Source organism: Sitophilus oryzae, unplaced genomic scaffold (assembly GCF_002938485.1).
Source record: "Sitophilus oryzae breed Bouriz unplaced genomic scaffold, Soryzae_2.0 scaffold_227_pilon_pilon, whole genome shotgun sequence".
Taxonomy (NCBI): Eukaryota; Metazoa; Arthropoda; class Insecta; order Coleoptera; family Curculionidae; genus Sitophilus; species Sitophilus oryzae.
In genome coordinates, this window is record NW_022146782.1 from 3087516 (window position 1) to 3114108 (window position 26593).

At 29.2% G+C, this 26593-nt stretch overlaps 1 protein-coding gene across 5 annotated transcripts in view; it reads right to left on the bottom strand.

Moving 5' to 3' along the window:
- The window catches only part of LOC115884265 (protein unc-80 homolog), a 70018-nt gene that overhangs the window by 2453 nt on the left and 40972 nt on the right, over positions 1-26593 (bottom strand). For 4 of the 5 annotated variants that reach the window (XM_030902781.1, XM_030902780.1, XM_030902779.1 and 1 more), the window contains 18 exons: positions 25355-25695; positions 25071-25301; positions 23902-24079; positions 21073-21233; positions 15886-15900; positions 14038-14238; positions 13512-13632; positions 13107-13310; positions 12731-12847; positions 12414-12545; positions 12228-12348; positions 11947-12174; positions 8923-9092; positions 8707-8863; positions 6733-6897; positions 6505-6603; positions 6095-6193; positions 928-1086 (listed from right to left, as the gene is read on the bottom strand). In XM_030902781.1, the coding sequence (XP_030758641.1) occupies positions 928-1086; positions 6095-6193; positions 6505-6603; positions 6733-6897; positions 8707-8863; positions 8923-9092; positions 11947-12174; positions 12228-12348; positions 12414-12545; positions 12731-12847; positions 13107-13310; positions 13512-13632; positions 14038-14238; positions 15886-15900; positions 21073-21233; positions 23902-24079; positions 25071-25301; positions 25355-25695 (2899 nt within the window). The remainder of the gene's footprint in view (positions 1-927; positions 1087-6094; positions 6194-6504; positions 6604-6732; positions 6898-8706; positions 8864-8922; positions 9093-11946; positions 12175-12227; positions 12349-12413; positions 12546-12730; positions 12848-13106; positions 13311-13511; positions 13633-14037; positions 14239-15885; positions 15901-21072; positions 21234-23901; positions 24080-25070; positions 25302-25354; positions 25696-26593) is intronic. The other variant, XM_030902782.1, reaches the window with a different exon arrangement.

Below are 26593 nucleotides of genomic sequence, written 5' to 3' on the forward strand. Positions count from 1 at the left end.
TCTTAATAATCTTTCGATTAATTATAATTTTCCTTCAAGTACTTTTAGTGATTCTTCATATTTTTTGATGAGGAATCAAAGAGTATTTATTTAAAACTTTTGCAAGTTAATGATATTAAAATATTTTAAAGGTTGCTATTGATAACCCATATGCACGCCCCTGGTGAATATGTTGACACTTTTTTAGCTTTAAAATATGTCGCATTTATAGTAATTTTTACCCTCAAAATTTCATTAGAAAAACTAAAGGTACTTGGAAGAAAACTATAATAAATCGAAAAAATTTTAAGACTTCAACGCCCTGTATCTACGAAACAAAGCAGAATCGGTCCTATGTTGGTATGAAAAATAAATCTTATTTTTACGTGAGAAATATCCCCACGGGAGATGGCAGATGTTTTTTAAAACACCCTGTATTTAACTTTAAAAGTATGAAAACTCAGATATGTAACAAACCTATATTATTTATAAGAAAACTTTGTTTTATATGTGAGTTTTAGTTATTTAAGCAAGAAATTCAATCAATTTTGAATGATTATGTACAAAATGGCAGATGACAGAAACAGAGCCGTACAAAATAGAATGAATTATAAACAAAAAAACTTTATACAAATTAATTTAGCTTAAAAAAAGTTTTATTAAACATACTTAGTTGTTGCATGAAGCAATTAGGAACATTTAAGAATAAAGAACAATGTTAGTTATTAATTAATAAAACTGATACGACTCTGTTTTACCAGTGGCGGCCCAGTCTAACTTTACAATTGGATTACAATTTATTAGTCAGAATTACCAACTTCTTGGGTAATAAAGAATTTTGAACGTCAATAATCCTTTATTTAGGTTAATTTAACTGTCTAAGTTTTATCGGATACGCCACTGGTCATAACCCCGCCCATGACTTGATCTCCGAACGGGAAGGATTACCTGAAGAATGCTTAAATTCTACCGAAGAGACAAAGCGCAGTTTGTGAGCGGTCTTATGAGTAGTAGAAGGTGGATGGTGGTTGGGTTGTGGGTTGATTGGGTGGTGGTAGTTGGTGGGGTGAGCCTCGTCGCTGGTCGAGGACCGTTGAGATGAACGATCTGAAACAACTACATGCAGCACAGGCACTCCGCACTGCCCAGTTTTGTACTATTTTATGTGCGGATGAGAGTAACCAGAACAAGAATCGTTGTACTCAGTCGTTAATATATATATAATTGTATAATAACAAAAAAAAGTATGTTCATATATAAAAATCATATATTTTTTAAAAAGTCCTAGACACTCTAATCTTGTACACACGTTACAACAACTTTTGTTCTGTTACTCTTAAAACATAAGTATCTACCAACAGTTATTAGCATTCTAGCACACCTATATTTAAAGAAAAATATTTTGTATTTAGATTATTTTCATTTTCACTTCTGTCTCTTTGAGAAATTGAAGTAAGAGAAATTTGAAGTATACATTTATGAAACATAATATATAGCTGTTTTGGTGAGAATAACTTGATGGTACCTGAAAATATATATACACTTGAAAAATGTACGCAGTACTCCAAACAACGAACGACAATATATAGATTAATTTTAACATGCAATGTCTTTAATGAGATTGTTTTTGCTTTGAAGACGAATTTAACCGATACCTGACATCATGACGTATATATCGTCATATATAACATAGAAACGTATAAAAAGATCATATATAAAAATCATATATAAAATCATATACAGGGTTGTTCACCACATACGACACGGAGTATTGTAGCTAAACGATGAGATTTTTACAAATTTTAAGTCTTGGGTTCGATGAAGGACTATTAGAGGTACAATTTAAAAATAATTTTACAAGATACAAAGTGTCCCAAATAAGTAAAAAATATCAAAGTTGTATTTTTTTAAATGGAACACCCTGCATATTATTGCATTGTTAGTTTCTACGATTAAAATAAAGGTAAATTTGATTAAAGTTTATTATACTTAAACCTTACCGTTTTTGAAATATTTTCAATTTTGTGAAATTGCAGTAAAAATTTTAAGGCTTCATTCCTCCAAGGGTACCAAAGTTTTTAATACTAAATATTTACTGAAGTTTATTTATTGATCAGTTATTGTGTTGCAATAATAAAAATAATACTACCTTATACAGAGTGTCTAAAAATTTATTTTAAATAATTATTAGCTTCAAACGGCAATAACTTGTTTAATTTAAATGGAACACCCTGTATATTTTACGAGAATCAGATGCACAATTTAATTGTCTATTAAATTATATTATACCATTTTTTACCTATCTCTTTAAGTTTCCGTAGAAAATGCATTTTCTTGTAATTTAAAATTTATTTATCAATATACCCATGGAATATTGACATTTTAGATTATTTTTAAAGATGTACCAAATTTTTAAAGTGTACAGATACTAATATTGTGGATATAATTCGTTTATTTCATTAAAAAAATTAAAAAAAAACTGTTTAAATATTTGTTAAAGAGGACCAATTAATATGATTCCAGTATTCAAACTACATTAACTGACTGCATTGATTAATAATAATTGTTCCAAATACTAAAAAAACTGAATTTTGTATGGGTATTAGACAGTGTGATAAAAAGTAACAGCTTAAAAATATTTCATTTTTTAATAAATGCTTATTTATAACAACAGAGACTTTAATTTTGATAACTTATTATTATATTGATTTCTGACTCGAATCCACATTTATTAAGAATAATTTATTAACGAATACAATTAAGTATGTAATTAATATGGGCGGAAATAATGGTGCTATATTTAATTAATGGTATACTCTTTTATATAGATTTAAATAGTTTTCTTTTTGCATACAACATTATTGTTTTAGCAAAACGATAATGTTACTAGAATGCAGAGAAATAGAAGGGATAGAGAATGAGCGTCAACATGCGCAGAAGGTCTAATCAAGTTGGGCGCCATATTCCAGGTCTTCCTGTCATTTTGTATATAGGTGGTAATTATTAAGCCCTCCATAGTGGTAATCTATAAGTAATCAAATATCAATTTGCTGTTTTCAACCATACGGGGGGCAATTTAAATTTAGTGAAATTCTATCATTTATTATGGTTAGTTAACATTAATATGATTTATTTAATTATCAGTTTCAAAACTGCGTACAATATTGGTATATAACACACTAAATATACGAATATTCTGACAAAAGACGCTACGGACAGATGACCTTTTCGTCGTTAAACACTCGAAATGATATTAAATAAGTATTTACAATATTTCATGTTTACTTGTACTGAATTACGTGTTTCAATTTAAATTTTTTGCAAATTTGGTAAAAATTGTTCTAAACACCTTTTTGTTCAAGTTGTATGTTCATAAAAAACATTTGGTTCATAATTATTTTTTATGATTACCTACCTTGTATTTTTAATATAAACCTAGAAAAAATATGTTTTTGTTTTATTTTTTTTATTCGTCCCTTCAAATTGTGTTTCAAAAACTGTTACATAATATGTCCTCTGACAAATATTTTCATAATACATAAACATCATTGATTTTATTATGGGTATTATTATTAGTATTTATCCTGGTTTTTGTTGACAAAAAAAACTCAGTCTTGTAATAGAACATCAATTTTATATTTCGTAAAATTATTTTGATACAAATTCAATTTGTCAAAATTCAAGTCATTAATATATTGATAAACAACCCAAATTATTCCTAAATATTTTATTATAAAAAAAACTGTTACCGGTAAGTTTGTAAAACACATTATGGTTTGTCGTAATACTAGAAAAAATAATACGTATATTTTTTGCACAAAAGAAGCTTGTCGATCCTTATTTGTCCATAACAAAATTCTGTATGTACAACATACATATACCTAATTTATTATTAAGAAAATTAGATTATATCATCTCAGAATTTTAAGAAATTTTTTTTAAGATAAAATAGTTTCTTCTCAACTGTAATATTGTCAACTTTGGCCTGTATTTTATCTATTTAAAAACATGGGATTGACAATCCTTTACTAAAATACATACTGGAAGGTACCGATTAAGTTTCATTGCATCAAATACCTTTGCTATAAATCCTGGCTCACAATTTAAGGCCATTGCAAAATGCTTTTGAACTTCATCATAGATTTTACAAGAATAAAAGTGTAATATTGAAACAAAGTAACATTGTAAGCTTCATAACTAATAGTCTCATTTTTAATACTCTTTAAATATCATCTCCTTAACAATTATGAATATTTTATGATTTTTCTCAGTGATTTGTGGCACAGATACAAATTAATATATGCTCCATAACAGTTTTTAAATAAGAAACTTCTGCCTACAGATTTAATTTTCTTATTGGCATAATACCCTTTCTTCCTATATAAATCTTGCCATTTTTTCAGTCCAATGTTCCTTGTTTTTACAGTTGTAGGAATACTAAAAATGTTGACTATAGAACTTGATACTATGTTTGAAAAAAGCCTTCATACCTGTAACTGTGCATAAATCTAATTAACTGAATTCTCCTCCTCTTGACACTCTGAACACTGCTGCTGCTAATGTTAGAAATATTTAGCACAAAACTACAACTACCTACAACAAACTTTCCAATAAAAATGTTAAATTTTCGCTGTTCGATTAAAATACCCTATCTTATGTTTTCTTTTCCTCCAAATAATCTTCTTGTCAAGTAAGGACCAATCTTATTTGACATATTTCTGGTACACATGAACTTGTGCTTTCATGGACACTATAAGAGTGCACTGTTTTACAGAAGCATGAACATTGATTCCAAGTATCTTCTTCCTCCACACGTAATAAAAACATCCTCTTTAAATGGCCACATCATACACTTATTTTTGACCATTCCCAATTACAATCACGATTTTTACAAATCGCCATTAGGAAAACTAAAAATAAACAGTTTTGGATCATCTGTAAACACGATTATGCTGTATAAACTTACACATGAAAACTAATCATTTTTCCCGGCGTATTAGCTTTCTTAGAATGACTATGACAATACACAATAAGCCTTTTTGAATTAGTGTTTAGAATAATTGAGACTCTGATTGAGATAATAATAAATTTTAACTAGATAACAACAGATAACAACACGAACGAAAAAAAAAACAAAACAAACAGATGTCAATTAAAGAGGGGAAGTGACAGCGAGACCTGGAAGATGTCTGCCATCTTGCCGTCGACAAAAATTTGGATGCGCACTCGTCGAAGCTCATTCTCCCACTTCCATATCTCTGCTAGAATGTCAATATATGATGTCAATATTTCATAGGTGTCAATAATAAAATGTCAATATTCCATAGGTATATTGATGAATGATGTCTAAATTATAAGAAAATGCATTTTCTACGAAAACTTGAAGGGATAGGTAAAAATGGTATAATACAATTTGATAGACAATTAAATTGTGCATCTGATTCTCTCAAAATATACAGGGCGTTCCATTTAAATTAAACAAGTTATTGGCGTTTAAAGCTATAAATTATTTAAAATAAATTTTTAGACACTCTGTATAAGGTAGTATTATTTTTATTATTGCAACACAATAACTGATTAATAAATAAACTTCAGTAAATATTTAGTATTAAAAACTTTGATACCCTTGGAGAAATGAAGCCTTAAAATTTTTACTGCAATTTCACAAAATTGAAAATATTTCAAAAACGGCGAGGTTTAAGTGTAATAAACCTTAATCAAATTTACCTTTATTTTAATCGTAGAAACTAAAAATGTATAAATATACAGGGTGTTCCATTTAAAAAAATACAACTTTGATATTTTTTACTTATTTGGGACACTCTGTATCTTGTAAATTATTTTTAAATTATACCTCTAATAGTCCTTCATCGAACCCAAAACTTGAAATTTGTAAAAATATAATCGTTTAGCTACAATACTCCGTGTTGGTGAACAACCCTGTATAATATCATATATAAAAATTATATATGATATCATATATTTTTCCAAAAACACATAATTTTTGTAGAAATTAGAGTGAAATTCGTCTTCAAGCTCATGTCTTCTAGACGCCTATGAGATCGATTTGACACATTTATGCTAGCGATAGAAGCGACACCGAAACATGAAGTACCTTGTGCGTTACAAGGGGTCGTACCGCCACTGGTTTCTTCGCTGGTTCCAGTGGTTTTTTGTATCGGCGTGGACGCGTGACTGGTACTGGTCGAAGATCCTTTAAAAAGGGTAAACATTCGGGATTTGAAAACATATAAAATCATATATAATCGTATATAAAATCACATAGAAAATTATATATAAAATCATATATAAAACATATAAAATCATATATAAAGGTAGATAATATCAAATCATATATGAGTTTCATATAAAAACATATGTCACATATCATGCCCATATATTATATCACATATTTTATTAAAACGCATATTTTTGTAGAAATTAGGATGGAATTCGTATTCATTGTCTTTAAGGCGCTTATGAGATAGATTTTAATACATTTATCAACACCCAAACATGAAGTACCTTGTGTGTTACAAAGAGTCGTACTACCACAGGGCTCTTCGGTAGTTCCAGTGGTTTTTTGTACCGGTGTGGACGCGTGACTGATACTGGTTGAAGAACCTTTAAAAACGGTAAACTCTCTGGATTTTCCCAACAAAAATAGGTACAATTTACTGAATAAAAGTTAATGTAACGATTCCGTTATAAATTTATGATAAAAAAATTAATTTTATTAGGTTATTTTTTTACCTTTTAAATGAGAATGTAAATATTCGTGTGTGCTGCTACGCTGATGGTGATCCCAAGATGGCAACAATCCACTGATCATAGATTGGCGCTGAGGTCTTTGAATTTCACTGGTGATATGCACATTTGTTTGAGGGTTCTCCTTTCTAGATTCCTCAGCTTCGGTTGCTAAAAAAAAATAAAATAAAAGAGGAGGTTATAACAAAATACAGTTCTTACTAGTAGTGGGAACTATCGAATGAATACTATCGAAACATCCGATTGTTGCAATTCATTCGAATAATTCGATAGTTAGTAAAAAACATTCGTTGAAAACTATTCGAATAAAAATTATCGAATAGATGCGTCATCTGCCTTGGTATATTGTATTCTAGTAATTCGGCAACAAAAACCATTCATTTATAAAATTCATTCATTTATGAAATTCATTTGTTCGTCAGGATCGATTATAATAAAATATTAACTGAATTTTAGTTGTAGCCCGGCGACGTAGGTTTCTTTCCGAGAAACCCGACAGCGGTCGGTGGCAATGCTATGAAAGAAGCCGGCATCTTTGATTTTTTGCGGAGTCAGATATAGATAAGGACACATTATTTTTTTTATTGAGGTGCTAGTATTTACACAGAAAATATATTATGAAGGGCGCTGTTGCCATATTTTGGCATTACTTGATATTAGCAAAGAATATTATTGTTTGGCTTTAGTTAGTTAGGGATAGTATGTCTATATATTCTGCATTTTTTTTATTAATATTCTGTTGTTACACTGCAATAATACTTGTTATTTTGGATGTAAGAAAATTATTTTTAATGTTTTTAAGCAAAGACTGGTTTAATAAATAATAATAACAATAATAATTTGTTATAGCTATTAACAACAAAATTTAAAATGATTTAATATAAATATTTTTTTAAGTAGTAGCAAAATATAAACAACAAATTAGATGTCAAAATTATTTATATTAGATCCTATTTAAAAATAATATAATCTCTAATTTTTTTGGCAACGTTGGTTTATTAAATAATAATAATTACAGAACTAATTTGTTATATTAACAACAAATTTTAAAATCATGAAATATAAACATTTGTTAATTTTCTAAGCATGCAGTGTAATGGAACGAAAATATAAATAAAAAATTAGAAATCAAAATTATTTATATTAGGTGCTTTATATTACTATTTAAAAATTATATTTACTTTTACTGGCATTTACTTTAAAAAATAAATGAAATATTTCTTCGCAAAAAAACTACATGTAAGAGAATTAGCATAAACAAAATACAAACATCGTTAACTTTTTTTTAAAATTGGCACGTGTAAAACTTTCATTTTAATTTTCTCACCCTATATTTTGAGTTCGATAACCCCCCATTTACTTAACCACATTACTTAAATTTGATTATTAAGTTCAACTAATTCATATTATTAAAACATCTAAAATACAAATATGTATTTTTAAAATTAATTGTAAGTTCATCTCATCTCTCTTAAAAATTGCTACTTCTCAAAATTTCCCATTAAAAAATAGACCATATACCATATAAAATTAAATAATTGAAAGATCGGACCACGGAAAACCACACAAATTTTCGGAAAAAATTTGACCACCTGCACATGCACACAATCGTCAATAAATAAAATTAAAAAATAACTACTATTTTAGTATTTTAACTATTTTAATAAACGCAAAAATAGCACAGTATTTATACGGCGAAGTTATAAAAATTTGGAAGAACTAATAATGCACTGACGCATACAAAAATCAAACGAATACTAAATTTCATTTATCAAAAGCATTCGATAGTCGTGGCTCAACGATAACCATTTAGTTGCACGGCGAGGTTGTCACATATGCTTTAGTATACAAATGAATGAATGATTTTATTCGAATAAAACCATTCGATAGTTGAAATCATTCATTCATTAACCATTCGATAGTCTAATTCATTCGATAGTTCCCATGGCTAGTTCTTACACCCAGACAGTTCTTCCTTTAACTTCTTCATTCGAGTAGCTAGTTCCATCAGTATAGCCCCCTTGCTTTTGGGCAAAGGCAAGCCAATACTTCTTATCTTGTCTCTTATCCTTTGATGCATGTTCCTCTCGAAGTCTGATATAGGTGGTTGAGCTAACTGTTTGAAGTACCGAATATTATAAAAAAATTCTTCGGTATTGTTGAGAGAAACCTTACTTTTAGAAAGATGAAAGGTTGCATTAGGATATAGAGTGGGGTCCTGTGGGTAACAACAAAGTCCAGAAAGTCCCACAGAAACGTTGCAGCTTCGTTTCTTTTGCCTAGTTCTCTCATGGTTCTTCCGATTTTGATCCAGTCGTTTATCAAGTGTTCTTCGAAACAGATTGCTGGAAAAAAATCAACAATTTCGTTTTGTAAAAGAATGTTTCTATTTTATATACAGACCTATAATTTACATAGAATAGAATTACTACATTAGGGAAACCTTTAAAATTTACAATAGTAATAAATACTAGGTATATTTGATACCAATTAGTAAACTTTTAGTTGCGTAATCGAGAGCGAAATTTTCGCTCTCATTCGGCAACGTACTGTCTAAAGCCCCATACTCACACTTCGCTACTTCACTTCCTTCCTTCGTCGCATCCCTTCGTCCAAAAATATTATATTTACTATGGGAAATGTCGATTTTATGCGACTGTGTGTTCCTTCGTTCCTTCGTCAAAACGCTCCTTCGTCCGTTTACTTCCTCGAAACGCTCCTTCCCCGTACTGTTGGTTTTTGGACGAAGTAGCAAAGGAATTATCACGAACACAAAAAAATATTAAAATATATAAATCGATCTTGGATTTCATTCATAGTTGATTCCTTGATTTGGCAGTACGTCTGTACAGGGTGTCCCATTTTCGTGTGTTTTGCAGGGTTTCTCGTTTATGAGTCGAGATACAAAGATGCGGTTTTCACATTACCCTGTTACTTTTTTATGAAACTAAAGATGCTACATACAGATATGTCCTAGCTCTCTTACTTCCGAAAATACAGGGCGAATCTGAAATTATTGCATTTTTCGATCACCTTTGTATCATAACTTATCGAAAACGTGAAAACGGTCTCCCATATAGTTTTTCACGTAGAATGCAGTGACGTGATTTCTTCGTTGGAATCTGCCTTTTTTTAAATTGACTAAAACTTATATGTTTTTTTAAATACGATATTTTGTATATTAGTTTATTTTCCTTGTTACGAGCTTTCTAAAATACTTATTTTCATAAACGGGATAAAAATGCATTATTTAACTTTATTACATAGTCGGCCGGTTTAAATTAGGTAATCAAAACAATCAACTAATTTATTCGACGTAAAATGTTGGTTATTGGCATGTTATTTAAAAGCAGCACAAGTTCAGTTTCCGTGTAGTTTATCAAAATATCATGACGCAAAGCAAAATTATCTGGTAAAATTAAGTTAAATAAAATAAGAGCCGTTTAGCAGTACCTAAATAAATAAATATAGAGTATATTATAATTTCGAAAGCTCATAACAAGACAAATAAAATAAAAAATAATATATAGAGTGTCCTGTTTAAAAAAAAGAACATAAGTTTGAGTCATTTTTCGAAATAGACAGCTCCCAACGAAGAACCACTTTCGTCACTGCTATTCTACCTAAAAAACGAGACACGGGCGGTGGGTAAGTACTCAATGGGTAGAACAAAACAAAATCAGGGTATCCGGTATATACCTGTACATTTAGATGAACAGTCTAATTTTATAAAAGGTATTTCCAACGACCGCATAGTAAATACCCGGTATAATACCAGTAATATCAGGAATACGAGTATATCTACAATATTTCTTATATATATTGTAGATATTATATATTGGTATATTTCTATTCCCGGTATTATACCGGGTATTTACTATGCGGTCGTCGGAAACTCCTTTTATTAAAATTAGGATATTCATCTAAATCTACAGGTATATACATATATACGCAGATTTTATTTATCTACAAATTGGGTACTTACCCACCGCCCATCACTGACCCTTTTCACCTTTTCGATAAGTTATAAGATAATCGAGATACAAAGGTTATCGAAAAATGCAAAAATTTCTACTAATTAAAAAATAAAAAGTAAAAGAAAGAAATAAGAAATAACTTTGAACTAAGAAGGCTAGGATAAATATGTGTGTAGCATATTTAGTGTCATAATAAGTAGAACAATGATGTGAAAACAGCATCTTTATATACTCTACTCATAAACCAGAAACCCCATAAAACACACAAATATGGGACATCCTGTACATCTAGCAATCGCCAATCGATATAAAAATAATTCACACACAATAGTCTAAAAAATGGAAGAAAAAAACAATATTGTCTTCATATTTGTGAAAAAATGCATGTCCATATTTATCATAGAAAATAGAAATAGTGTGCATGATGCCTTTACAAAAATATCTGAAGAACTGGAGATTGACATCATTAACGTTTAATTAGTATGTCATATTTCATGGTTTCGATATAAATTACATAATAAACTTTACTCTATTGTTGACTCGCCTTGTACATTCATACTGAAATATTCGGATTTATTAAAAAAAATATATTATTAAAATTGAATTTTTATTTTTGACACGACAAAGAATTGCAGTTTTATAAAATAAAAATTATGCGCCTTTCGGATTTTTTAAAAATTTTAGATATTGCTAGATATTTCGTATTAAACATGTAGCTGCTATATTAAAAATATTTTGTGGTGTGTTGTTGCATAACTGACTAATTTCCAAGCATCGAATGGACGAAGGAAGGAAGCGAAGGGACGAAGGAACGCGAGGAAGTAACGCGAGGAAGGGACGAAGGAGCGAAGTGTGAGTATGGGGCTTAACTAGAATTTAAATTTCCCGCTGGGGATTCAGGTGGTAGACTGTGGTAGTCTACCACTAGATTCACAGTGGTAGTCACTGCTGAAAAAAATGCCAAGTTGCCACATTTATTTATTTATTTTCTGACATTGTTTTTCGTTTTGACACTTTAATTTTGTATGACGAATTTTTGTTTTAAATTAATTGTGTTGTGATATTTTAAACTTAAACATTTTTACTAGGAGATCTTGCAGTCGAACATTGTTCTCTTTATAACCTATTTTAGTGCGAAGTTTACAAGATAACTTAATAGCCGTAAAAAACTCATCGCAACTTAATTAGAATATTTTGAATTAACTTAAATATTATTACCTACCTATCATTTTAAGAGCTAGGAATGAAACTTCGTACAAAGAAGTGTTAATCTTAGACGCTGTTTTAGTATCTCTAGTTCCGGTAAATGTCAAACTTCCGGTTCTTGTTTCCGCGGTTCCTTTAGGATTAGGTCCTGACTGAGCTGCTGCTTTGATATTCGGTGGACTCATAGCGTGCAAAACTAGAGTTATGGCAAAACTAACATCCGATGGTTTGATTTTTGGAACATCTAAAAAAATAATTTAGATTTAATAATATTTTCTAAATTGTATCACTAAGTACCTTTTCTGCCACTTCCAACTCGAAGACATAGAGGCATAATCAAGTTAATGATGACACTCTCGGTTTTTTCTTGAGTAGGGAAGGTAGAACCACCACAAACAGTCTCTAGAGTACAAAATTCCTGGAAACAGAAAAAAAAAACATGTTTTTTTCGATGAATATGTTTGATTTGAGTCGATTATTTACTTGACCATCCTGTATTTGTAGGGCTATTAGTCGTACGACCATGGAACAAAAGTTTGGGGGAGGGGCTTGGCTAAGTAATGCTGCAGTTGCACCTGATACACCTTCCACACAACATTCTGTTACTATCAGGCACTAAAATAGAAGAAACTGTGCTTCAATTTGTTTTGAGATATACATATATAGATTTTAAGATTTAGAGAAATAAGAAAACTTATAGGATTTTGTCTGAACGTTGTCACATTTTGCAGGGGTATTATTTGACACAAATTGACCCCCTCTATGTATAAATATTTCTCTGAGATTTAGGTTTGTCTTACCTGACATACTGTAACTAGTTGTTTGATTTGGTGCCAGTTGATTATATAAGGATACTTAATCATGGTGTTGTACACTCCTTTCAGTAGCCCAGCTGCGGCATCCCAATCAGTGTTTCTCTAGAAAAAATATATTTTCTTTTAAGTATGGATTGATTCTATGTTGTAGAAATTTCTGTATTAACATACAGTTTACAGTCACCAAAAAAAAATCTGATGCGAAAAATTTACTTTCATAAAGAATTACCATTATTATTTTTATTATAGAGTGTCTCAAATAAGTGCACCAATTTGACCTCAGAAACAAGCTCACGAGTTAAATAACGCTTAAAATACTCGTACTTGTTAATAGACACCCTGTATAGTTAAATTTCCTTACCCTTATAGAAGGCTTTTTCTGGATCTTACTGAACACTTTCTCTAAGCGTTTTAAAAGAGTTACAAATGCCGGTCTCATGGCATCATCTCCCCAATCAGTAGCTGGCAGTACATAAGACATGTAGTACTGTAGTCCTCTGCAGGCCATGGACTCAGGGTCGTACGGGGATACTTTCAAAAGGGCATGAGCTATATCCGCCAATCTCTTCAAAAAATACATTTAATTAACTTTACTTAAAGAATCTGTACCTTGAAATTAATCTACGCTGAAGAAAAAGATCAAATATCATAAAAAACTACTTGTCTATACTACTTGGTAATAGAGGAGCTATATTAGAGGATATTTGAAATATTCTCGGTATATTGTTTTTTATAATATAAAAACATTATATACTATGGTACTTACTACATGAGAGCGACAGTCCAGAACTTCGATAGTTTTGCCATCCGTGTCTTTTTTCATGATTTCCGCAATCCTTTCGTTGACTTTCAGCACAAATTCTCCCACCAAGGATAGCAGAACATCCCTGTAATTAATTTTATGATAATTATAATATATTAAAATATAATTACAATATAATTATGATTAATTACAATTAATTATAATTAATTACAATTAATTATAATTAATTACAATTAATTACAGTTAATTAGAGTCAATTACAGTTAATTACAGTTAATTACAGTTAATTACAATTAACTACAAATAATAACAATTAACTACAATTAATTAAAATTAACTACAATTAATCACAATTAATTACAATTAATTATAATTAATTACAATTAATTATAATTAATTACAATTAATTACAATTAATTGCAATTAATTACAATTAATTACAATTAATTACAATTAATTACAATTAATTACAAATTATTATAGTGTAATTACAATATAGTTACAATGATACCGAGTTAAATATCTCTACCTGGGTCTTCGGTATTCTGCTCTCTGTACCTCACTGTTCTCGGTATCGTTTTCGTACATGCTCTTTGTTCTGTTGTGTTCGCTCATAAATTTAGAGTGGGAATCGTCTTCAAAATCGAAACCTGGCGAGTATGGGCCTCGGAAGTTCCTCTGGCTCGAGCCTTTGTGCTCAGGGCTCGAACGGTGTGGCCCATTGTACACCCTGTATATTGAATAAAAGCGATCATTAATGATGTTATTCTGTTTGAAAAAAACTTGTGGGTTTAGGGTAGTGTATGGAGTTTTCTAATTTAGGGTATGATGAAGGATATTAGTCGTTTCAACTTTATCGTATGATCGAAAAAAAAACGGCGTCAAAGTTTTTTGCCAGGTTAAACTCAGACTTCAATCCCCAGCCGTCTTTGACGCTGTTTTTTTCGATCGTTTGCTATTTAAGACCGATTTTTTTTGATAAAGTAGTTAGAGTCTTATTTTGCTATAATATACAGTGTTTTTTTTTAAACAGTTAATTTAAATGCGGATTCTTATCTTTTTGAATTTCTCACTGTAGTTTTTGATTTAAACAAGAATTCAATCTCATAATTACACTGTATTATTTTGGAAAATAGTCCCCCAAAAAAAGTTTGAAACGACTATACAGATATTAATGTTTTATAAAAACTACTATAAGTTATGTTCGCTGTATTTTTATTTGGTTTAGTGTATCAATGTAGGTAACTGTCAAAATTTCGTGCTTGAATTCAATCAAAAACAGTGAAAACAAGTATTATTTTACAAAAGAAACGAAAAATGAACGTACTGCTTATGGCAAACGGGATAAAAATACGCTTTAAAAAATAAAAACCATTAAAAAATTATGTCAACTTATAATAGTATTCCTCCAATTTTACATTACTTAAAATACCTTTGAATAAAAAGACTAAGAACTAATTAAAATATTATGTGCGTTATATACCGGGTGTTTCTCAAAAGTGGCTCACCCCTGTAACTTTTTTATTTGTCAGATAAAAAAACGAGATTTGATATATTAGTATATAGTTTTCGGTCACTTCTTATCTCACAGATAATGACTATATACAACTTGTGATTTAAAATGGCACCCTCGGTATTTTTTTATTTTATTCGTTAGAAAATGACACTGTGAATAGAATGACATATCGTATGTCAACTTTTGACATTCTTGCTTTAAGAAAAAAAATCGTATTTTAAATTTGAATCTAGAGTGCCATGTCTGGGTTAAAAACACTAATTTTTAATCAAGGAGCCTTGAAAAAATAAATTTGATCATTTAATGTTTTTGGTGTCTTGTCCTGGCCGGTTTAAAGATGCTGAAATCGTATTATTAATCATAACTCAATTTTTTCAAATGAAACGATGGTGGCTCATTAGTATATTTGGAATAAATATTTTTTTACAAATAATTTGGTACCCCAAACTTGGTATTTCTTGCCAGGGGGTTAATCTTTTTTTGTATAATATAACAACAAAAGATTAACATCCTCCGCATAAAAGTTGAAACCAATGCAATTAAAACTCTTCCGCGTTACTTTGTGGATATAGGTAGGTATATTAAATTATAATCGCCATATGTCTAATTTTCGGCATCTGTCCCCAACATATATACTAACATACTAAATTTCGTTTTGTTTATCTGAAAAAATAAAAAAGTTATAGGGGGTGAGTCTGTCACTTTTGGGAAACACCCGGTATACGCATATTAATTTTCAATTTAAGCTCAAAATTGGAGTAAATTCACCAGAACTGTAGTTACGTTTTATTTGTGAAATCAAGAAACATAAAATATAACAGAAAAAACATAAAGATCAAGCTAAAATGCAACACCACCTACCTTTTGGAACTGAATCTGCAAATAAAAAAATACAAAACGTTAAAAACAGAAGCGTGATGCGATGGGTCAGACACTGTCATGAAATGGCGCCCTTTTGCGAAATTCAAGCAACTAATTCTTGTCTAAAACAGTAAACTAAACGTGAAATCGATTCAAAATGGCTTTCGTGAATTCATTTTTACTCTGTGTATTAAATAGACATTCTATATACAGGGTTGTTCACCACATACGACACGGAGTATTGTAGCTAAACGATGAGATTTTTACAATTTCTAAGTTTTGGGTTCGTTGAAGGACTATTAGAGCTACAATTTAAAAATATTTTTACAAGATACAGAGTGTCCCAAATAAATAAAAAATATCAAAGTTGTATTTTTTTAAATGGAATACTCTTTGATTAAGGTTTATTACACTTAAACCTTACCGTTTTTGAAATATTTTCAATATTGTCAAATTGCAGTAAAAATTTTAAGACTTTATTTCTCCAAGGGTATCAAAGTTTTTAATACTAAATATTTACTGAAGTTTATTTATTGATCAGTTATTGTGTTGCAATAATAAAAATAATATACAGTGTCTAAAAATTTATTTTAAATAATTATTAGCTTTAAACGGCAATAACTCCTTTAATTTAAATGGAACACCCTGTAAATTTTATGAGAATCAGATGCACAATTTAATTGTCTACCAAATTGTATTATACCATTTTTTACCTATTTCTTTAAGTTTCCGTAGAAAATGCATTTTCTTGTAATTTAGAACTTATATATTAATACCCAAGTAGCATTTTCACGACTTGCGACCACATGTTTACTAAACACAACGTTGGATTAGTTGCAAAAAATAGTTAGCTCCCTACCTTGGGTATTAAAATAAATTTAAACGTTTTTATAACGTTGTGCCGACGTTGGACTAGTACTACAGCAAAGTAGAAGCTTCTGCGACGTCGAATAAACGTTGTCTTGTAACCTTTTTTGCTTAAGTGATCTTTAGGTGATTCGGACAACGTAGTTACACACACGTACGTTGGACAATATAGAGTTTTCCGACGTCAGTTTCAGGACCTATTCCAACGTTATGCAAACGTCGTCTGTTTTACTAATTCCAACGTTGTTTAGATTTTCTTATTCTTACGTTGGTAGGACGTCGAGTCACTACCTTTTTGCAACTGTATTGAACCATAACCTTAAATCTTAAATTTTCACTTCATTGTTCTGTTCAGTCAGACAGTTCAGTGCTGTTTTTGTTTTTATAAAAAAAACTTAATTAAAATGACATAAGAAAGGTACATATAAAACTAAATTTAAATATACATCGACATATATTATATTACCGATAGTTTATCCACTCCCTCGTTTATTTAGATTATAGAGGGCGGCACAAGCTAGACTCTAGGATGACTAAATTAGGCAATCTTGCGACTAGTATACTACCTGTTAAGGCCGAACTGCGACTTTATTAGTCCAGTATGCGACTACTCGAACTACCCCATCTTAATCTCCAAAACAACAAAGTGAAAGCCGCCATCTTGTTAAATAAGAAAATGTTTCGTTTCTAAAATAGCAATTCCTGCTTTTTGAATACATTAACGTGAAATATTTGACCCTAACCATACGGAATAACACGCGGAAACAATTTTTTCGACTGCGAATAAATTATTCCCATTTTACTAAAAAAAAAAAATTCTAGAACATTTTTAAAACTTCTTTAATTTTAAGGCCCATTAGTATTTTTCAAAGTAGAAACAATACATTTATCAATAAAGTTGTTTGCGTTTAACTTTTTTGCCTTGGGTAACGAGTTACAGAGTCGGTTAAAGTGTTTCAATAATTATGATCTTCAAACATCCTCCACACCACTTAAATATTTTTGTTTTGTTTTCCTTCACTGCCATCTGACATGTGTCTCTAACTAAATCATAAAAATAATATTTTTACTATAATTATCCCAATATAGAATAAAACGCGACTTACACGCCATATTAGTTTTGTATTTCTGTGAATTAGGATTTTAAACAACGTTGCAGTTTGTACTAAATTAGGCTTCTAGCCAACGTCGGTATCCAACGTCGTTTCGACCAAAAAATTATTCTCCAAACTAGTGCAGACTAGGGTTGGCACGAGGTTGTGCCGACGTTGTGCCCCGACGTTTGGTCGCGTGACACAACGTTGTCCCGACGTCCAAATGCTGCTTGGGTATACCCATGGAATACTGACATTTTAGATTATTTTTAAAGATGTACTATATTTTTAAAGAGTACAGATACTAATATTGTCGATATAATTCGATATATTTTATTAATAAATAAAAAAAACTGTTTTGTATGTGTATTAGACAGTGTGGTAAAAAGTAACACCTTAAAAATTATATTTAATTTTTTCACAAATGCTTATTTATAACAACAGAGACGTTCATTTTCATAACTTATTATTATAATGATTTCTGATTCAAATCCAGATTTATTTAGAATAATTTATTAACGAACACAATTAAGTATGTAGTTAATTAGTATTTGGGCGGAAATACTGGTGGTATATTTAATTAATGGTATACTCTTTTATAAAGATTTAAATAGTTTTCTTTTTGCATACAAATGGGCTAGTAATATTATCGTTTTACTAAAAACGATAGTATAACTAGCCTGTATATTTTGTACATTTGTTGTTTTAAAAACAATCTAAAATGTCAATATTCCATGGGTATATTGATAAATAGGGTCTAAATTATAAGAAAATGCATTTTCTACGAAAACTTGAAGGAATAGGTAAGAAGTGGTATAATACAATTTGATAGACAATTAAATTGTGCATCTGATTCTCATAAAATATAGAGGGTGTTCTATTTAAATTAAATAAGTTATTGCCGTTTAAAGCTAGTAATTATTTAAAATAAATTTTTAGATACTCTGTATAAGGTAGTATAATTTTTATTATTGCAACACAATAACTGACCAATAAATAAACTTCAGTAAATATTTAGTATTAAAAACTTTGATATCCTCGGAGAAATGAAGCCTTAAAATTTATACTGCAATTTCGCAAAATTGAAAATATTTCTAAAACGGTAAGGTTTAAGTGTAATAAACCTTAATCAAATTTACCTTTATTTTAATCGTAGTTTAACTAAAGATGCAATAATATACAGGGTGTTCCATTTAAAAAATACAACTTTGATATTTTTTATTTATTTGGGACACTCTGTATCTTGTAAAATTATTTTTAAATTGTACCTCTAATAGTCCTTCGACGAACCCAAAACTTAAATTTGTAAAAATCTAATCGTTTAGCTACAATACTCCGTGTCGTATGTGGTGAACAACCCTGTATAGTTATCCTTAATTTATTTTTGTTTCCTAAAATATTTTGATTAAAAGAAAATATATAAAAGTGGCAACACTGTGCCGGTCAAGCTTAATCACGTGACTGAAAGTTTATTTGGTATGAAACAAAACAAAAACTGTTCTAAAAATGTATTTTAAACGTTTGTTCTTCCATTTTGTTTACAATCATGGAGAGACACAAAAACCTTTGAATCGAATTCATTCTATTATTCTATCCAATGACTAAAGAATACAAGGATTAATAACATCAGGAACAGACTTGTTACCAGTTGTCACCAATGGTCTTTTGCCAGTGCCGTGTAAAAAAACTTAATTGTTTCATAAATTATTTTTTTAAATTTCTTATTCGATGGTTTTTAATTTTATTTGTTAAATGTCTGCTTTTTATATAATATAAAAATAATTTTCTTAAAAGTTTTGCCTAAAGCCTCCACCATAGGCGTCCTTGTATTGGTTAGTCATTGATTCTATCGCACTAAAAAATTCGTCACCTTCCTGGTCGAATTTCGTGTTTTTTTTGAAGTAGAACATGTTCAAATTAGGAAATGTGAAATGTTTAATTATACCTTTTTTTCCAAACATCTGATAAAAAAAACTTTTCACATTTCTTAGAGAAAAAAGACTAAGATAAAAATTATTGGTAGCCTGTCTCTAATTATACGAAACCAGGGGCGTACGGTCCATGGAAGAGGGTACAAAAAGAAACCAAGTTTTTTAGATAGTGAATTATACATATAGTCTGTAGGTATACAAAAATATCTTTCGACTTTTTTTACCTTTATCGAATCGCTTCCTCTTCTAAAATTTTTCCGCACGCCACTGTAGGAAATGTGCCATGTTTTAAAGAAATAATTTAACGTACTACCAGCATTTTTTTCTCTTAGTACCTAAATATTAACTACTAAATCATCCAAAATGGTTTTTGAAATTATTTACAATAGATCGAAACAAATATTCAGTAAACTATTTTTTCTAAAAGAATAACTATTATCAAGTAATTTTTCATTTTTAAACACTCTTTAACATAAAAACAATCGTCGTAGGTATATAAATATGAAATTGAAAACATATTAAACATATTATGTAGTTATAACTGAGTTAAACTAAATCAAAGGAAATTTATTAGTGTTATTTTTAAAAGTATTTTATTACTATGAAATTTGAGTAAAAAATATTTGGAACGTTTAGACTAAGCAGTTCCTAATCAGTTTTTTCTTTAAATTTTACTAGAAAACTTTCAGGATTATACAGGGCGTGTCTCTTAAATATGTGCATGTGTTTTAAGTAATTCGACGTCGGAAAATACTCGCATAAGTTTTATTTTGCCCAAAAAATTGTCCAGAGTGCCTCAGGTTCATTCCCCTGAAATAATTTGACATTCTAACGAGATCTATCCAATGTTGCCATCTCCTACATTATCAACATTTTGCATATTTTTGTGTTTATAAGCATTATTTTTTTAAAATTTCCAAAATTAAATAACTCGGTTATTTTTAATTTATTTTAAAAATTATTTATTATTTTTTCCTTTGTCCAGATCTGCCAACCCTTAAAATGCTTACACCGATTTATGAGACACACTATCCTATATATAACTTATTGGTAATTCATAGTTTGTATTATTTATACGCAGAACAATATTATTTTTTCTGAAATTCATGAAAATCTATTTTTTTCAAGTTAGCTTAGCATCATTTTTTATTGTAAAACTTCAAACAGCAAACGCGGATTTATACAGAGCGGCCTAGAATAAAAATATACTAACTCTAAAAAAACTGGCATTCATTGAACACGTCCCGAGCGCCATAGTTTTGTTTTTCGTGTTTTTTCGAGTCCAAAAAACTTACTTGGTCAATTCTGAGCAGTTCTCTATCAAACATCTGACTGCAATCGAGAGCTGGTTGATTATATCTCGTTCGTTTTTCTTGAATCGTTTTATCGAGTTGGCTATGTAAACGGAATTCTGGATTTTGTCTACGTAATACGGTAAAATCGCTTCTAATATCACCTAGATAAAAATAATATCTACACTTATCTATTGCTGTATTTCGCTGGAGTAAAAATAATACATTGACAGGCTTTTTTTCGACCATACAGTACTTAGTAATAAATTAGTATATTATACAACGAGCATATAATGGTGGCTGTTATTATCATATTATAATAATAAAATCATTATTCACTAGTGAATAATGAATATTATTATTATTTTATAAATTCATGTATAATAATCAAATTATAGACGAGTCGTGGAATAGTATATCATTCAACGAGCATATAATGGTAACTGTTATTATCATATTATAATAATATAATCATTATTCACTAGTGAATAATGAATATTATTATTATTTTATAAATTCATGTATAATAATCAAATTATAGACGAGTCGTGGTATAGTATATTATTCAACGAGCATATAATGGTAGCTGTTATTATCATATTATAATAATAAAATCATTATTCACTAGTGAATAATGAATATTATTATTATTTTATAAATTCATGTATAATAATCAAATTATAGACGAGTCGTGGAATAGTATATTAGTCAACGAGCATATAATGGTGGCTGTTATTATTATATTATAATAATAAAATCATTATTCACTAATGAATAATGAATATTATTATTATTTTATAAATTCATGTATAATAATCAAATTATAGACGAGTCGTGGAATAGTATATTAGTCAACGAGCATATAATGGTGGCTGTTATTATCATATTATAATAATAAAATCATTATTCACTAGTGAATAATGAATATTATTATTATTTTATAAATTCATGTATAATAATCAAATTATAGACGAGTCGTGGTATAGTATATTATTCAACGAGCATATAATGGTGTCTGTTATTATTATATTATAATAATAAAATCATTATTCACTAGTGAATAATGAATATTATTATTATTTTATAAATTCATGTATAATAATCAAATTATAGACGAGTCGTGGAATAGTATATTATTCAACGAGCATATAATGGTGGCTGTTATTATTATATTATAATAATAAAATCATTATTCACTAGTGAATAATGAATATTATTATTATTTTATAAATTCATGTATAATAATCAAATTATAGACGAGTCGTGGTATAGTATATTATTCAACGAGCATATAATGGTAGCTGTTATTATTATATTATAATAATATAATCATTATTCACTAGTGAATAATGAATATTATTATTATTTTATAAATTCATGTATAATAATCAAATTATAGACGAGTCGTGGAATAGTTTATTATTCAACGAGCATATCATGGTGGCTGTTATTATTATATTATAATAATAAAATCATTATTCACTAGTGAATAATGAATATTATTATTATTTTATAAATTCATGTATAATAATCAAATTATAGACGTGTCGTGGAATAGTATATTATTCAACGAGCATATAATGGTGGCTGTTATTATTATATTATAATAATAAAATCATTATTCACTAGTGAATAATGAATATTATCATTATTTTATAAATTCATGTATAATAATCAAATTATAGACGAGTCGTGGAATAGTATATTATTCAACGAGCATATAATGGTAGCTGTTATTATCATATTATAATAATAAAATCATTATTCACTAGTGAATAATGAATATTATTATTATTTTATAAATTCATGTATAATAATCAAATTATAGACGAGTCGTGGAATAGTATATTATTCAACGAGCATATAATGGTAGCTGTTATTATCATATTATAATAATAAAATCATTATTCACTAGTGAATAATGAATATTATTATTATTTTATAAATTCATGTATAATAATCAAATTATAGACGAGTCGTGGAATAGTATATTATTCAACGAGCATATAATGGTGGCTGTTATTATTATATTATAATAATAAAATCATTATTCACTAGTAAATAATGAATATTATTATTATTTTATAAATTCATGTATAATAATCAAATTATAGACGAGTCGTGGAATAGTATATTATTCAACGAGCATATCATGGTGGCTGTTATTATTATATTATAATAATAAAATCATTATTCACTAGTGAATAATGAATATTATTATTATTTTATAAATTCATGTATAATAATCAAATTATAGATGAGTCTGGAATGGTATATTATTCAACGAGCATATAATGGTGGCTGTTATTCATGCGGATGAAGTTTATGATCATAAATCATCCAAGTGAATAACAGCCATTATATGCGAGTAGAATACTATACCTTATCCAGAACTATCAAAAAAATTTAGATAATATTAATATAAATTTTTATTTTTAATTTATTTTATATTTATTATGTCAAAAAATATTGAACGAGTATAACGAGTAAGTAACATGGAAACAAAACATTGAAATTTTCTTTAACTAGGTAGCTAACAAGCTAACTAATTTAATTTTGTGCGTACAATCGCATTCCAAGCCAGTTTGGATCGAGCACAGTTGGTGGCACTTTGGAGTTTGGATCGAGATATCCGTGGAAGCGGTGAATAATGAAACCATTATTCACTAGTGAATAATGAATATTATTATTATTTCATAAACTCATGTATAATAATCAAATTATAGACGAGTCGTGGATAAAATATATTAAACCACCGGATTATAGCCACATCTTATTCAAAAATAAGCTATTTTGAATATAATTTCTTAATGATAAATGTCTCTTGCTTACCATCATTTGATACCCTCTACAGCTTTCAGCAGAATAAGATACGACCATCACACACATAGATATACAATCCAGAACGGTGACATCGTTGTCTTCATCGTGATAACAGAAATCTATAGCCTTCACTGGTTCTTTCACCAATTCGGCGATGTTTAGAGGATCTGGAGATGGTGTTTCCAGACTAAAATTATAAAAAAAACGTTGTAGAGTATTTCTGTTTAAGTAAGCTCCAAAACTGCGGTTTGTTTGCATTTTGTTGGTAAATGATGGATCAAAGCAACTCATTATGTATACCCAGTCTATATTTATAAATAAATGTCTTTATTGTCAAAAAATTTTACATTTGTAGACAAAGATAAAGTAAACAAACAAAGGAGAATACAAAACATTATATACAGATTACATTGTCAGTCTTATTGTTTAAAATAAACATTTATAAATGTCAAAGAATAAAAAAATAAAAATAAGATTCAAAAATATTTAGTACGTTTATAGTAAATATCAATGACCTCTAAATACATTTATTTCGATGTCATTTGGTAAATATAATAGCAAACATTAGACCAGTGTTTACAAGATCAAATTCGATTATCAAAATATGAGTCATTTACCGCGTAGAAAGCCTTGTCTAGTAAATAAGATTTCAATGCTTTGCGAAATGAAGAAAATGATGTTATGGATTTGATTTCAAATGGCAGGTGACTGTGCATTTTTTTCGAGTTGTATAATATTGAACTTTTAATTAACTCTGAGCGTGGGGTAGGTAGATAAAGATCTTGCTCCGCGTTCCTGAGTGGATAAGTGTGAGATGGCCTTTCTTGAGAAGCTATTTTTTTTTCTAGCTTACGTATTAGGCAAACGGATTCAAATATAAATAAGGAAGGAAGAGTTAATATTTTTAATTTTTTAAAAAAGTCCTGGCAATGAGTTCTGCTGTTTAGTCCCAGTGTATATCGAACAGCTCTCTTCTGGAGCTTGAAAATGCGGTCAAATTGAGTCGTACAACACGTGCCCCAGAATGGAAGGGCATATCTGAGGGCGACTCAAAAAGTGCATAATAAACAGTTCTAGCCACTGACAAGTTAAGCTCCTTAGAAACAGATCTTAATGCAAAACAGGCAGAGCTTAATTTATGTACTAATATATACAGAATGATAAAAAAATCCTCATACCTTAGCAACAAGTTAAACAAACAGCTTGACTGTATCTTGTGGGCGTTACCATACATGCCTTCCTCGTCTGTATCAAGCATTGCTGAAACAGATCCAAACATTTGCAGTATAAAAGGCTTTCGATTCATAGTATAGAATTCTTTCACTGCGTATTCTATTGTGGTTGTCACTAGTTTGTTTGTCTGGTGATTTGAGTAGATTTTCAGAAGAGTCGGCATTATAAGAAGATATCTAAAAAAATTTAGGATATTTTTAATAATATTGGTTTTGTATTTTTTTGTTACCCATTGGTAGAAAATATATTTTTGAAATGAAAGGCTGCGTTGATGTAAGTTGCCATAACGTATCTCAGGATACAGGCGTCTTCTGTGTGAAGAATCAAGGCTCCATTTAAGACGTTGACGAATAAATGGATATCTCCAGAGTACGCAAAATTGCCAGCCATGGCTTCGAACATTCTCGCTATCAAGCGCACCCACATGAATTTGTGTAGGACATCTAAACCCAACAATTCTTTGCCTAGTGGTCCGCTTTTGTACAGATCTAAGTTCGATTCTAGAGCTTTTCTTGGGAATGAGGGCAATTTTATGAGTTCTTCGTGCAGAAAAACTACCCTTTGCACCACCTATAAACGATAACAGAGTTTTAAAATTTGTTTAAGTTTATCTCGTTTGTTTTCTGAATTATGAAAAAATGTTAAACAATAAAGTTTTTTTTAGTATACCTACAGGGTGCGTCAAAAAATTGTGGAGGACATAACATATTATATGTTTATTTAAACGTGTAACTATATTTTTTATTTCAATTTTAGATTCTGCGTAAAATTCTATAACTTTCTTATATACCGGGTGCAATAAGTGCAAGTATTTTAACTGGTAGTATACTTCAACCCCAGAAACACGCCTATGATGTTTTTTTCACGAAAAAAAATGTTTGAAAATTCGAAATTTTTTGAAATATTTTTTGGATTTTTTTTTAGTTTTTAGTTAAAAAACATAATTTCTTGATAAAATGGCAACATAGGTATTAGATTAAATTTACAAGAAAGAAAATCCAGAAAAGATCCAGTGGTTCTCAAAATTTTAGCAAAAAAATATTTTTTTTTGGAAATTTTCAAAGTAAAATAACTCCGTTATTTTGGACTTATTTGAAAAACGATAAAGAGAAAATATGTTTCTTTTATCGACATCTACCATCCCTTAAAATATTTGCACTTATTTCTGGGACACCCTGTATAATGTTATATACCTAAAACTAGTAGTTTTTCTAATATTTTTATTTATTTAAAAATATTAGATTTCAGTATACTAAAAAATTGTCAGTGACGCTATTGTTTCTGAATTTGGAGTACTGAAGATTGGTAAGTGAGTTTTATAGAGATTAAGAAAAAGCTATATGCAATGATATTTAAGTTAGATCCTACAGGGTGTTTAGAATAATAACACCCTATATAGGGTGAGTATGAAGGTGCAAATATTTTTAAGGCTAGTATATTTCGACCTTAGTTTTTAGTCATTTCTTGA